General features: G+C 36.3%; 1 protein-coding gene across 2 annotated transcripts in view; it reads right to left on the reverse strand.

Moving 5' to 3' along the window:
- Positions 1–14,553, reverse strand: part of EPS15 (epidermal growth factor receptor pathway substrate 15) — a 151,763-nt gene that overhangs the window by 21,600 nt on the left and 115,610 nt on the right. For both annotated transcript variants that reach the window (XM_075555863.1, XM_075555865.1), the window contains exons 18-21: positions 14,346–14,436; positions 12,240–12,275; positions 10,467–10,600; positions 6,041–6,110 (exon numbers count right to left, since the gene is read on the reverse strand). In XM_075555863.1, coding sequence (XP_075411978.1) covers positions 6,041–6,110; positions 10,467–10,600; positions 12,240–12,275; positions 14,346–14,436 — 331 coding nt within the window. The remainder of the gene's footprint in view (positions 1–6,040; positions 6,111–10,466; positions 10,601–12,239; positions 12,276–14,345; positions 14,437–14,553) is intronic.

Genomic DNA, 14,553 nt, shown 5'->3' on the forward strand with positions numbered 1-14,553 from the left:
AAAACAACAAACCAACCAGTATTGGAAGAAGTAAGACCACAGTGCTCCTTTGAAGCAAGGCTGGCAAGACTTCATCTTACATACCTTGGACATGTTGTTAGGACAGACCAGTCCAGAAGGGACGTCATGTTTAGTGAAAAAGAGGAAGGCTCTTGACGAGATGGAGTGACACAGAGGCTGCATCAATGGGGTCGGGCATAGGAACAATTGTGAAGATGGTTAGAATTGTGCAGTGTTTAGTTCTGTTGGGCACAGGGCTGCTATGGGTTGGAGCTGACTCGATGGCACCTAACAACAACAAAAACAACAACAACATGGGCTATAGTTGGAGCCCGAGTGTCACAGTGGTTACTAGTTGGGTGGTTGTCCTCAAGGTCAGCAGTTTGAAACCACTAGACAAAGATTTCTACTCCCTTCCTTTACGAGTTAGTCTTGGGAACCCCACAGGGGCAGTTCTATCCCCTCCTACAGGGCTGTTAGAAATTGGCATCGACTTGATGGCAGTAAATTTCTTTTCTTTTTAAATGAGCTATATAGTACAAAAGTTTTTAATTTCCAGGGTGGGGGGTCTTGAGTAATTTTCATTCTGAAAGGGGGCAGCCAGCCCAATAAGTGTGGGAACCTATGATTTAATATACTGGCAATTGCAGCAATGTGAAGCCATTTTAAACACAAAGATTTAAAGCCAGGAATTCAACTGATCTCTGTACTTGCTTTTCGTTGCTCCACTTGAAAAACCTAATTTACCCACAGAAATAAGTTCCAAGATACAAGACATAAATTTAAAACCCAAAGTCTTGCAATCTCAAAGTAGTTTAATTTTAAGTAATTTTTATTCAAAAGTTTGCCCAAAAACAATTTAGCCTAATACCACTTATGTGTATATGCCAATTTGTTGAAATTTGTATATGTCAATTTGTTGAAATTTGATTAATAAAATCTAAGGTTGCATGTACTTAATTAAGCACAGTTTTATTTATTTATTTATTAAAAATCATCTTATTGGGGGCTCATACAAGTCATACCACAATCCATACTTCCATCCATTGTGTCAAGCACATTTGTACATTTGTTGCCATCATCATTCTCAAAACATTTACTTTCTAATTGAGCCTTTGGTATCAGCTCATTTTTTCTCCTTCCTCCTTGCTCCCCCTCCCTCATGAACTCTTGATAATTTATAAATTATTATTATTTTGTCTTAAGGATAGTTTTAAAGAGATCCAGAGACACTTAAAAGAATCTGTCTCTCACACACATACCATACACCACCCCCGCCCCTTACAGCTGAATGAGAAAACAAGCAAACAGCACTTAACAAAGTGGCTAAGAGTGAGAAGGCTCTGTGATAAGAAGCAACATGGAAATGAAGCAGTTGTTTCTTAGTTACAGAGTGTTTGACTGTGTCTCAATTTTCTCAGATTTAAAGTGAGGAGTAGTACCTATCTCATAACCATGTAAAGATTTAAATGAGAATAACATATGTAACCTTTTTTTAAAAAAAGCTCTCAGATTCTCATTCATTGAACTCTCACTGTATGTACTGAGGAATGGCTGCTCACTCATTCACTTAATATTATGTGTCATGGACAGTTTCAGGTTCTTGGGATATGTAAATAAACAAAAAGATCCCAATTCCTTCTGGATCTGATGTCCTAGTATGACGAGTTAAAGAAGATGAAAACAGAGTAATTTACATAGTATGCTAGAAATAATAAGCAATAAGGAAATAAGTGTAGATAATGCTAGGGTGCGGTCTACGGATGTTGTTTGGTCCCATCCAGTCGGTTCCGACCCACAGCAACCTCATGTACAACAGAAGGAAACTGCCCAGTCCTGCACCACTCACAATTGTTATTGCAGCCAGTGTGCCAATCCACCTTGTCCAAGACTTTCCTCTTTTGCTGCCTTACAGATAGAAAGTCTATGCCTTACAGATAGAAACCAAACACTAAAACATGTTAAAAAAAAGTAGAGATCCTTACAGTGGGTTAGAGGATTAGCCTTTCTAATGTAATGCTAAACATTTACTACTTCAACTTTAGCAAGCATTCTCACATGCCATATATTTTCTAATAGAATTCCCTAGTAATTCTTTACCTAATATATTTCTAGCCCTTCAGATAGAAAAACTGCTGGTGTTAGGTGCCATCAAGTCAGCTCCAACCCAAAGCGATCCTATGTACAACGGAACAAAACACTGCATTGCTCCTGTGCCTTCCTCACAATCCTTCCTGTGCCTGAGCCCACTGACGGAGCCATGGTGTCCATTCATTTTACTGAGGGCCTTCCTCTTCTCCCCAGCCATCCACTTTACAAAACATCCTTCTCCAGGTACTGGTCTGTCCTGACAACATGTCCAAAACATGTAGGATGAAGCTGTCCCATCCTTCCGTCTAAGGAGTACTCTGGCCTTACTTCCTCCACTACAGATCGGTTTGTCCTTTTAGCAGTCCACGGTATTTTCAATATCCCTCTCCAGCACCATTATTCAAATGCATCTAATTCTTCTGTGGTCTTCCTTATTCAATATCCAACTTTTACATGCACAGAATGCAATGGTGAAAACCATGGCTTAGGTTAGGCACACACTAGTCCTCAAATAACACCCATGCTCTTCAATACTCTATAATGAGGTCTTGTGCAGCAGACTGACCTAAGGCAATACTTCTTTTGATCTCTTCATTGCTGCTTCCATGAGCACTGATGGCTAAGACTGGACTTTCAGAAGCAGATCACCAGATCCGTTTTCTAAGATCCCTTTGGCTGGGTTGAAACTGCTAGCCTTTCAGCTACTAGTTGAGCAGTTAGTCATCGGCACCAACCAGGACAGTTAAATGCAATCAACAACTGTTAACTTGGGAAGTGTCTCTATACTTCCAAAATGGCAACCTTGATGAATAAAATAATTCACTAGAATAAGATCCCAATCTGATTCAGTGTATCTGAGGTAAAAATGGGGTTGAACCAGAACAAACCAGTTTAAGGTCCTGAAAGATACATGAAAAAACATACACCAATTCAACAGTTTCTGCATGTACCATTTGGTGACACCAATTTCAGTCTTTGAAATTCTCACCCTCCTTTTGGTTCTTCTTCCACCAGGAACATATATTCATTACGTACTCAGTTTCCTAGCTAATCTTTTGAGTTGTAGTTGTCAATTTGATCCCATATAGGTAGTTCCTAAAAGCTTAATGCTCAAAGCAGAAACTATTTACTCATTATGCTAAACTGTTTTTTAAATGACTTCAAGGGATATTTATTTAAAGTTTAAAGATAATCTCAGGGCAATAGTTTGTGGAGTTTATTCAACCTTCAAGAAGGTTGATTCCCAGAAGTCTGGAATTGTGAAAAGATTTGCTCTGCCTGTCTCCTCTTTTGATCAGTATTATTCTTTGGAAACTTTGATCAAAATGTTCAGTAATGGTAGCTGGGTACCATTCAGTTCATCTGGTCTCATGACAAAGAGGCAGTTGTTAATGGAGGCAGTTAGCCACACATTCCAAACCAGTGTGCTTTTCTTTAGACAGGTTTAATTGTACTCATCCAAAGGTAAGGTCTTGTCCAGATAATATGACAAAAGGAAAGTGTAATTGGACAATCAGGAAGAAGAGAAAAGTTAGGAGTGGCTGCAATGTAAAGCCAGTTAAGAAGCGAGGGCATCATGTGGGAGAGCATGAGTAAAAAATTGGCAAAGACCATACAGAGAGATCTGCAGAGAAAAGAGGTGGTGGTCAGAGTGTAATGTATGCAATTAATACTATGGATTAGTTGTACTTATCGGTATGCCCATGGGATAAATGACTAAGGGGAGATGGAGAGCAAGATCACTGGAGAGTTTTCAAGGACAAGATTTGGGGCACTGAAAACACAATCTACTTGTCCATTGAAATCACTAAGAATACGAGAAATAATATTAAATACCGTATATACTCATGTGTAAGTCGAGTTTTTCAGCACATTTTTATGCAGTTGTGGTAAAATTAGGTGTCTTGGCTGATATTCCCATTGGCTTATACTTGAGTATATATGGTAATATATGTTTCAATCTCTCTACATGATCATTTCTATACTTATAAATCTATACAACAACATTGTTTCTGCTCTTAGCCAAAGAGTCAAAGCAGCTTAAGTTTTATAGTTAGATAGATCTCATTTGAATGTGGATTCCATCTACTACGGTCTCTTTAACTTTGTAGAAACTACTTTGTCTCTCAGGGTTCACAATAAACATTAAGCCAATTATCTGATAAAGTGTTGGGAGCATTAAATGAGATGAAATATGTACACATGATTAGCACACAGAGTGTTGGACCTCTGGAACTGCTTAATAAATGGTTGCTATTATTGTTTCTAAGACAAACAGCAATAAGTCTTAGCTCCTAAGCGCTATAGTTATTTACTCTAACACCTTACAAGAAATGAGCTAGGTATAACCTCCTCCCCAGGGGATGGACAACAGAAAAGTTGGTGAAGGGAGACATCAGATAGTGTAAGATAGGACAAAATAATAGCAATTTATAAATTATCAAGGGTCCATAAGGGAGAGGGGAGTGGGGATGGAAGGGGAAAATGAGGAGCTGATACCAAGGGCTCAAGTAGAAAGCAAATGTTCTGAGAATGATGATGGCAACAAATGTACAAATGTGCTTTGCACAATGGATGCATGTATGGATTGTGATAAGAGTTGTATGAGCCCCCAATAAAACGATTTTAAAAAATGAGCTAGGAACTGTAATTGAAAGAGAAGACCAGCAAAAGCATTTACCTACAGTAAGATTATAATCTGTCACTTCAGCCTTAGTGGTATTTTTACTCTATCTGTAAGCAAGCTCTTATCAAAGTACCTATTTAGTTTTTTCCTAAAGAAGTCCAATTGGTTCTGCCTCATTTCTCCTATGTACTTGCTAAAATCCTAGCCTACTCTTTCAAGACGTACCACAAAAGTTCCCTTCTGCTTTGTAATCATCCAGGATATTAATCAGCTTGATAATCAAGGCATAAAAAGATTATATAACCAGTTAATATAACCAGCCATTTAGAAATCTCATTTGCTCTTTAATGAAATGTGTATTTATATCAATAGTCAACACTTCATGAAATTGTTTTCTACATCATCTTCTTTCTAGATTCCTCCATTTTGCTAGTAATGCCTAGGAGATAATGACTTCTAAACTGATCTAAATCAAATGTCATCTTGTCCAATTTGTTCCATGTAAGAAATCCAAGTTGTGAAGGCATTCCTACTAAGCGTTTGCTATACTTCCTATTCCTCAGTTTGTCACAATCAGCAAATTTGTGTACTGAGCAATTCCTAGTATCATCTGGAAAAAATAAAGACATTTTATTTCAACATGATATTAAAGTATTTACACATGTTTGAGTCTATTTCCTTCTAATTTCCGACTCTCCCACAAAAGAGTCAGTCTGTTTTTAAATGAATAATGGGAAAGAAGCAGGGGCACTTAGTTGAAAAAGCATTTGCATTCCACTGGCTCTATGTTTGAATCTTGCTGGGTAAGTTGTAAAATCTTGACCAAGTTACTTATTTTCACTGGTCCTCAGTTTATTGATCTTCAAAATGAGGACATTACGTTAAAAGGCTATTTTTAAAAATGAGTGAAAGGGGAAAAAAAAGATGCTATCAAATAAAGCATGAAGGCTGAGTACAAGAATAACACATAGCAGCTTTTTCCTGTGTTATTAACAGAAACCACACATTATTTTCAATTAGGCCAAGAATCAATGCTGACTTTGAAGCTCTCAAGAAATAATTGCCTTTCATAAAGCAAATAGTAATTTTGGTTTTATTGATTTTTTCGAGTACATATTGTACTATGATAATTCTAACATGAACAATAAGTAAGATAATGATAAGTATTACGTAGACATGTCATTACTATTTTCACAGATTTAAATTGCATATAATTATGTAGTAATTATAAAGTCATAAATAAAGGATGAATACATTTGGAAGCCAAAAAAGAAAAGAAGAAGCTTAAAAGAAAGAATCAACCTCGAATGTTCATTTCTTTACCTGCATCACTTGCTGCAACAACAATGGTCCCACCAGGAGCAAACGGATCATTGTGCTTCAATGTTTCTATCTAAACAAATTACACAAGACCATGAGTCAGACAAGCAACCGTTCTATTGGAACCCTTACTGCCAAAGAAAACATCCTTTATGAACTCTAAGTTAATGAAGTATTAGAAATATGTTTCTCACTTCTGATTTGGATGTGAAACCTATAACTTTCTTTATCTTATATTCAGAAAAGTACAGGAAACATATATACAGTTTAATAAATACATTCAAAGTTACTATGTGTAGAGGCAACTGCCAGGAAATTTCCAACTCCTCTAACTTCTATAGCAGTCACTATTTTCCTGACATTGCAGTTTTAATTTCTATTCCTTTCTTTATAATTTGGCTACGTGATTAGATGCATACAATTTTCTTTCAATTTTACTTTCTGAAGTCATTTTAGGTTTATGGAAGAAGTTGTTTTGAATGGACAAAATAAGAACTGTCAAAAAGGCCAACAGTACTTTACAAAACTGGGCAGGGGAGAGAAACGTTAAAGTAGGACAACTAACAGGAGGAATATGTTTATTTTTAAATTAGGAAAAGACGTTCTGGATTTCTTGCTCTCTAAATGCTAGGTGTGGAGAATGAAAGCCCAGAATCAGGGGACCGGAGGGAATAATTCAGGCTGCAGGCAATTTTAGAAGAATGTGGCAGATGGCTCCAGACTGCAAACCGAGTGCTGCAGGAGAACAGAGTATCCAGTGGCCTGCCGAGACCGCACATATTCCGTTACACAGGTATTTGCCCAGTTTCACATCAATGGAAAATACCAATTGCTGGCCAATTTGCTTTTTACGGAACTCAGCAAGAAAGCCAACTGAAGAACACCAAAATCTTTAAAAGAAAGGATGAAGTCTAATATTTAAATAAATTGATAAACTTGTGATTTTGCCTATTACAATACTTGAAAGGAACTACGAACAACTCTTTAAAAAATTCACAGCTTAAGAGTATTAAAAGGTTACAAAATCTTTACTTCAAATGTCTATCAAACAACTCTCCCTCTCTGGCTTGTTTACTACTGATGCTGTTAGGTGCTGCCAAGGCAGCTCTGGCAGACAGCAACTTCAGAACAAAACAGGGCCCGCCCTGAGTCACCTCTTAATTGTTGCTACATTGGAGGCCTCTGTTGCTGCCACTCTGGTAATCCTCCCTTTGAGAGTCCTTCCTTTTTGCTGACCTCCCTCCTTTGCCAAGAAAGATGTCCCCTTCTTCAGATATTAGTCTCTTAAGACTAACGTGACAGTTAAAACATTTTTTTTTGAAGAGGTCTTTTTTTTCCCTCCAGATTTGTCCAATGCAATACTGTTGCTTCCAAGCTTAGTGCTTGTGGACTCAGTACAATGAAATTCTTGACAACTTCAATCATTTCTCTATCTAGCTAGTGAGTGGTACTTATTGGTCCAGTTCTGAGCATTTTGTTTTGTTTTCTTTTTACTGAAGGGTAATCTACACTGAAACCTATATTCTTTTTTTCTTCAATAAGCACTTCAAGAATTCTATACTTTTAGCAAGTAAGGTTGTATTATTTCCATATTATAGATTATTAATGAGCTTCCCTCCAGTTCTTACAGTGCATTCCTCATGCAATCCAGTTTCTCAGTTCGCTTGCTGAGCATAGAGACAGTATAAGTAAAGTGAAAGAATATAATCCTGATATGCACCTTTCCTGATTTTCACCTATGAAGTACCTACTTGTTCAGTTTGAATGGCTGCCTCCTGATCTGTGTATATGCTTCATATGAGAACAATGTAGTATTCTGGAGTTCCCATTCTTTTCAGTGTTATCCTTAATTTTGTTGTGATCTACACTGTCTTACTGTCTGTGCATCATCAATAAAACACAGCCTTCTTTCTTGTATTCTCAGCTTTCAGCCAAGATCCATATACTGTTTGCAATGCTATCACTCATGCCATGTAATCATCTAAGTCCATATTGAGTTCCTAACAGTCGCCAATGTACTACTGTAGCCAGTTTTGAATTATCCTCGGCTAAATCTTACTTCCTTATGCGATTTTTCAGTAAGTCCTGTATTCTGCTAGACCACCTTTCTTTGGAATGGGCACAGATATAGACCTATTCCGGTCATTTGGCCAGTCACGTATCAAATTTCTTGGTATACATGAGTGAGTACTTCCAATGCTGCAGCCATTTGTGAAAAACCTCCATAGATTCCTGGAGTCTTGTTTGTTTGTTTCTTTTGCCAAGGTCTTCAGTCTAGCTTAGAATTGGTCCTCTAATAGCAACATTTTCTGATCATATGCTACCTCCTGAAATGCCTGAACATTATCAATTATTTTTGGTACAGTAACTCTATACACAGAACTCAATGTTCTTTCGATGAATCCTGTATAATTCAATACTTTCCCCTTAGAAGCCTTTAAACATACAAACCAAGGTTTAAAATTCTTTTCTTTAGGTCTTTGAGTTTGAAAAATGTTGAACATGCTATTTCCCTTTCGGTTTTCCGACTCTAGGTCTCTGCATATTTCATTACACTGGTTTAGTCTGTCTTCTCAAGTTGTCCTTTGAAATCTTCTGTTTAGCTTTATTTCATACATTTGTATTAGCTTCTCTACCTTCTTCAGCAAGCTTCAGAGGCTCTTCTGACATCTATTTTGGTCTTTTCTCTTTCCTGTCTTTTTAATGTCTTCTCTATGTAAGGTCTTTGATATCATCCCACAGCTGGTCTCGTCTTTGGATACTAGTGTTGAATGTGTCAAACCTACTCTTGAGATGGTTTCTAATTTCAGGGGGGGGGGGTATAAGCAACCTGATACTGTGACGACTATGGCCTTGTTTAAATTTCTTCAGCTTCAACTTAAACTTAGGAGCAAATGATGTCAGTTCCAATCAATTCCTAGCCATGTTCTGATTGATGATATTAAGCTTCCCCATTATCACTTTCCACATAAAAGTCTATTCGATTCCTGTGTATTCATTCCATCAGGTGAAGACCACATGTTTACTTACAGATATAAAATATGTTGTCTTCAAAAATAAGCCTCAACCCCCCACCCTCCCAGATAAAGCAAAAAACTCACATACAACCCAACAACTGAAACCATTCACAATTATTGAAGTTGGGTGACAGAGATGAGGTGATACATATGATAGTACATGGAAACATTTCATTATAATACTCTATTTTGAGTATTTTTAAATTTGTCTATCTACATTAAAACCAAACCAAACCATCAATTCAATTTTGATTAATAGTGACCCTAAACAGGGTTCTTGAGACTGAAAACCTTTACAGGAGCAAAGCGCCTCATCATTCTCTCACGAGTGGCTAGTGGTTTAGAACTGTCAAATTTGGGGTTAGCAGGCCAATGCCTAAGCCACAATGCCAGCACTATATTTTAAAGCCTCCAGATGACAAAGAACTTATATTTACAACTTTGTTTAGTCAGGGTTGACTAGAGAAAAAAATTCATAGACACTCATGTGTATAAGAAAGAGCTTTATATACAAGAGCAGTTGAATATTGAAAAGACATCCCAGCCCAGTCCAGATCAATTCTGTAAGTCTGATATTAGCCCATATGCCTGATACTAATCTGTTAGGTTCCTCTTCAGACTCACGAAACACATGCTCTTCTAGCTCCAGGGCTCTAGCATACCTCCATGTGTCTATACCAAGCAGAGTGTAGGTGTCTTGCTTCCAGCACTTCCAAATGAGGTCATCAAGCTGCGACCTGATTAACAGGCTAAACTACACCCCTTCACTCTTAATAGTTTCAAGTTGGCACCAGATTATATAACTACCACCTTGAGTATGTCATTTTAATTTTTCTGAGTTCCAGTCCTCTTATTTCAAAAATAGACAAACCAACACTTATTTTGCAGGACTGATGTGAAGATGAGAAGCAATGCACAAAAAGCACAGAAGTGCCTGGAGCACAGCCTGTGATTATTAAACAGTGATTTGTTAAAGGGATGTATTTTCTAGAGACAGCCTGACATTTTTCCATAATCTATCTTTTAAAGTAAGCTTAACAATAACATGGTTATTTTTCAAATACATTAATGTTGTTCCCTTTAACTTAATTTTCATTATTTCAGAAATAGATCAAATATTTTGGAAGGAATAAGACTTGTTTATGGATTTCCAAGACTTTATTTTTAATATTTTCAATGGGATCCAGTTTGGCTCCTGGAAAACTGGACTTGATTTTTACATGTCATAAATTATTCCGAGTAATCAAACTGTAACATAACGGTTAAGACCCAAAACCAAATGGTTAGGATGAGACTGAGATCTTGCGTAGCTCTCCTCTCTAGGAGGATCCTTTAACCATCGTATAGTTCAAAAAACCTATTTAGGATACCTACTACCAACTGAATGTGACAGTTTTAATTTTCTCACTTACCGATGTATTACTTTCTGTGGCTGCACAGAAAGGATCAATATTTGAAGCGGCAAAAGGATCAGTAGTAGATTGTTTGAAGAAACAGTCAGATGCAAATGGATCTGAACCTTTGAAAGGATCACCTCCAAATGGATCTAAGGAAAAACAACACAAATATAGGAAACAACAAAAAAAAAAATCATTCCCCTAAATGCTCTGTCACCTGGTGCCTTAATTGAAAAACATTTTGAACTCTTGCAGAATACAGAAATGTAAGTTAGGTACTTGGTCATGAAAATATTGATCATAAAGTATTAACATTCTGCCTAAATAGCCTTAATTAACATTCTTTCTTACTGTCGTCATTCACTCACAGCAGATCAATAATTCCACTTGTTTATGCACATATTTCCTGGATGCTACCTTTAAATAATTCACCTAAACTGGTCCTTGCTATTCTTTTGGGAATCACTAATTCTTTGCATATTTTGATGATATAGAATATTTCACCTGATGAAGTTATTTTGAAAAATTAGCATAAATTTTTCAAGTGACCCCCATCTTAAGACTCTTTTTTCCTTTAAATATTTGGTCAAAGTCTACACAGCCAATTCAGTATCTATTTAACAACAACTTCTATATATATTGTTTAGGAACACTGCTTATATTTGCCATACTAGAACAACATTTTCATTATTTCTACATTTGCTGTTCTTTTTCCACTAATCTAGCTTTTCTTTTATAAAAATTTCTTTTTAATCTAACTTTTCTACTCTCTCTCTAAGCATCGCCCAACATCCAAATTCTCTTGTTTGTTTTCAGATAAATGTTGACCATTTGGTCTCGTATAGATGTTTTTCTTTTTTTAATGAGGTCAGTACTAATGATATTGTTTATTTGATGAGCCAATCTGTTATTTGGCGGAAAGGTGACCCCTGGGAGCAAAGTCAGTTCAAAGTGTAAAGGGTATCTCAGGGTAATGGTGTAGTTACTCTAGATACCAGTTCCCCTAGTCTGTATAAGTTCAGTAAGTTTAGCCTTTTTAGAAATAATTACATCAGATTTATAATCCTTCTATAGATTTCATTCTTTTAAAAGAACAGCATTATTTTATGGTATATCATAATTAAAGAATACAACAAAACCCAAATCTCCTAAGTATATTTCTCCCTCAGAGCTCAGAGCTAATAGCCAATAGTTTGGAACAGGTATGCGAAGCAAAACTAAATGGTACATCATATTTGCTTTATTCCTATACAAAAATACTACAGAAAGAATACCTTCAAAACTTCCCTATTAATAATTATCTTTCTTTCTATCAAGTCGTTTAATTTGATTTTATTATTCATAATGTTCATGTAATTGTATCGACCATATTTGTTAACGTTACTGAATTACTTAGGACAAAGTATAAGGAGGTTTCAAAAGTTCATGGGAATATAGGCTTTTTTTCCATGAACTTTTTAAAGCTCTCATATAATTTATGAAGAAAAATCAAGTACTGGATGAACAACTGATATGTGACATTAAAAGCTGAGGCTCTTTGATAAAACTAACTAGAGGTGGCACTTAGCAATGCTACAGTTTATTTAGCAAATTCATAAAGGTCTAACACTCCTTTTCTGAAAATGCTAGGTACATAATATATTTCAGAAGTGCCTTCAATCAGTTTCAAAACTGATTACAAAGCAAGTTCATTCCCTGTAACTACCCACCTTGTGAACCACCATTCAAACTACAACTAATTACGTAGAATCAAATAAAAGCCAAGGTGGATCTCAATAATATACTAACCAATTTTCCCAAAAGGATCATCCTTGAAAGGATCACCTGTAATAAAATAAATAAGTAGAAATCAAAATAACAATATTTACTTTTGTGGAAACATTACTTATTTTGGAAATAAGCACAGAAGAGCTTTGCCACAAATGGTATCTAACTTAGTTTACTAAGACAACAGATATTTTATCTACCTTATGTTTCTTCAGCAAGACAGTAGGTACCTTAAGGATGGTAATCAGGCTTCTACTCCTTCTATCAATATCAATCTTTTAAAAGAATGGCATTAGCTCTTTTTTTTTTCTTTAACATTTTATTAGTGACTCATATAGCTCTTATCACAATCCATATATATACATACATCAATTATATAAAGCACATCTGTACATCATTTAATAAATTATTGGTTGACCCAATGTGTTAGTCTGGGTAGACTAGAGAAAAAATTCATAAACACGCATATGTGTATAAGAAAGAATTTTATATACACGAGGAATTGAACATTGAGAAAACATCTCAACCCAGTCCAGTCCAAGGCCGTAAGTCCAATATTAGCCCATATGTCTGATACCAATCTATAAACTCCTCCTCAGACTTCACGAAACACTTGCAATGAAGTCAAATGCAGGATGATCACAAGCCAGTGGGTAGAAAGCCTTTGGGTCCGGTGGCATTGTAAGCATCTCAGCGCTGTCAGGGGTCTCTCTGTGTGGCTTCTCTGGCTTCAGAGGTCTGGTTGCATCCAGTCTTGTGTCTTGTCTTCTGCAATGTCTCCCAGGGAGTGGCAGAGAGAGAGGTGTCTTCCATCTCCAAGGAGGAAGTACCAGATTTCCCAAAAATCTTAGAAGGCCATGCCCACACACAAGTCTCATTGGCTATCTCCAGATTAACAGTTTAGACTCCACCCCTACACTCTTATTCTTTAAATTGACACCAGATTAGGTGACTACCACACCCAACATTTCCCAATCTCCTTTGCTGCTCTGTAACATCTTTTTCCTTTAATCCCTGCCTTGAAGAAACACATTCTTAATTCAAAGGGTCCTATTGTCATTATGTGTCAGCCAGTCGATGCTGGTTCATAGGGAACTTAGGTACAACAGAATTATACATTGCTCAGTCCTGCATTAACTTCGGAATTGTTGCTATGTTTGAACCAACTTTTGCAGCCACTGCGTTTAATCCATATAATTCATAGCCTTCCTTTTTTATACTGATCCTGTACTTTACCAAGCATGATGTCCATCCCCAGGGATTGGTCTTTCCTTGTATGTCCAAGCACATAGGCAAAGTCTCACCATCCTTGTTTCTGTCAGCATTCTGATAGTACTTCTTCAAGATAGATTTGTTTGCTCTTCTGGTAGTACATGGTATATTTAAAATTCTTTACTAACAACATAATTTAAAATTCTTCTTTGGTCTTATTCATTGTCCAGTTTTCACATGCATATGAGGCAATCAAAAACATCATGACTTCAAGCAGGTACATCTCAGTCCTCAAAGTTACAACTTTGCTCCCTAACATTCTAAAGAGAGCTTACTTGTGCAGCAATATGTCATTTGATTTCTTCACTGCTACTTCCAAGAGTGTTGACTGTAGATCTAAGTAAAATGGAAATCTTGACAACTTCAATATTTTCTCCATTTGTCATGATATTACTTACTGGTCCACCTATGAGGACTTTTGCTTTATGTTGAAGGATGATCCATATTGCAGGCTGTAATTTTTTTATCTTCGTTAGTAAGTGCTTCATGCCCTCTTCATTTTCAGCAAGCAAAATTGTCATCTGTATCTCAGGTCGTTAATAAGTCTTCCTCCAATCGTGACAAAGCGGTCTTCTTCATATAGTCCAGCTTCTTTGGTTACTTGCTCAGCATACAGATTGAGTAAGAATGGCTAAAGAATATAACCCTAAAGTACACCATAAAAAGCTTAGTTCCAAGGTTTAGTTGTCTGAGAACAAATAGAATATCGGAACATACAAACCTTCATTTGTCTCTCTACCATTACTATAACAAATAGGTTCTCAAACATTTAAGCCCCATTATTATATTTTTAAAAATATAATCAATGATTATATATCATTGTAAAATCAATGATTTGAAAACAAGAATACTTACTACCAACAAAAGGATCAGACTGGAAAAAATCCAAGTTAGAATCTGTAACTGGATCTGTTAATGAGCTTGATTCTACATTAAATGGATCTTCCTGAAAAATAATGATAACATTTTTTAGGAACCAAAGGTGTTCTAAAAGGAAATTATTTTAAAATAAAATAACCCCTCAAATCAAATGCATTTTTTGAAAAGTCAACTGCATATAATA

This window comes from Tenrec ecaudatus, chromosome 1 (assembly GCF_050624435.1).
Source record: "Tenrec ecaudatus isolate mTenEca1 chromosome 1, mTenEca1.hap1, whole genome shotgun sequence".
NCBI classification, from domain to species: Eukaryota; Metazoa; Chordata; class Mammalia; order Afrosoricida; family Tenrecidae; genus Tenrec; species Tenrec ecaudatus.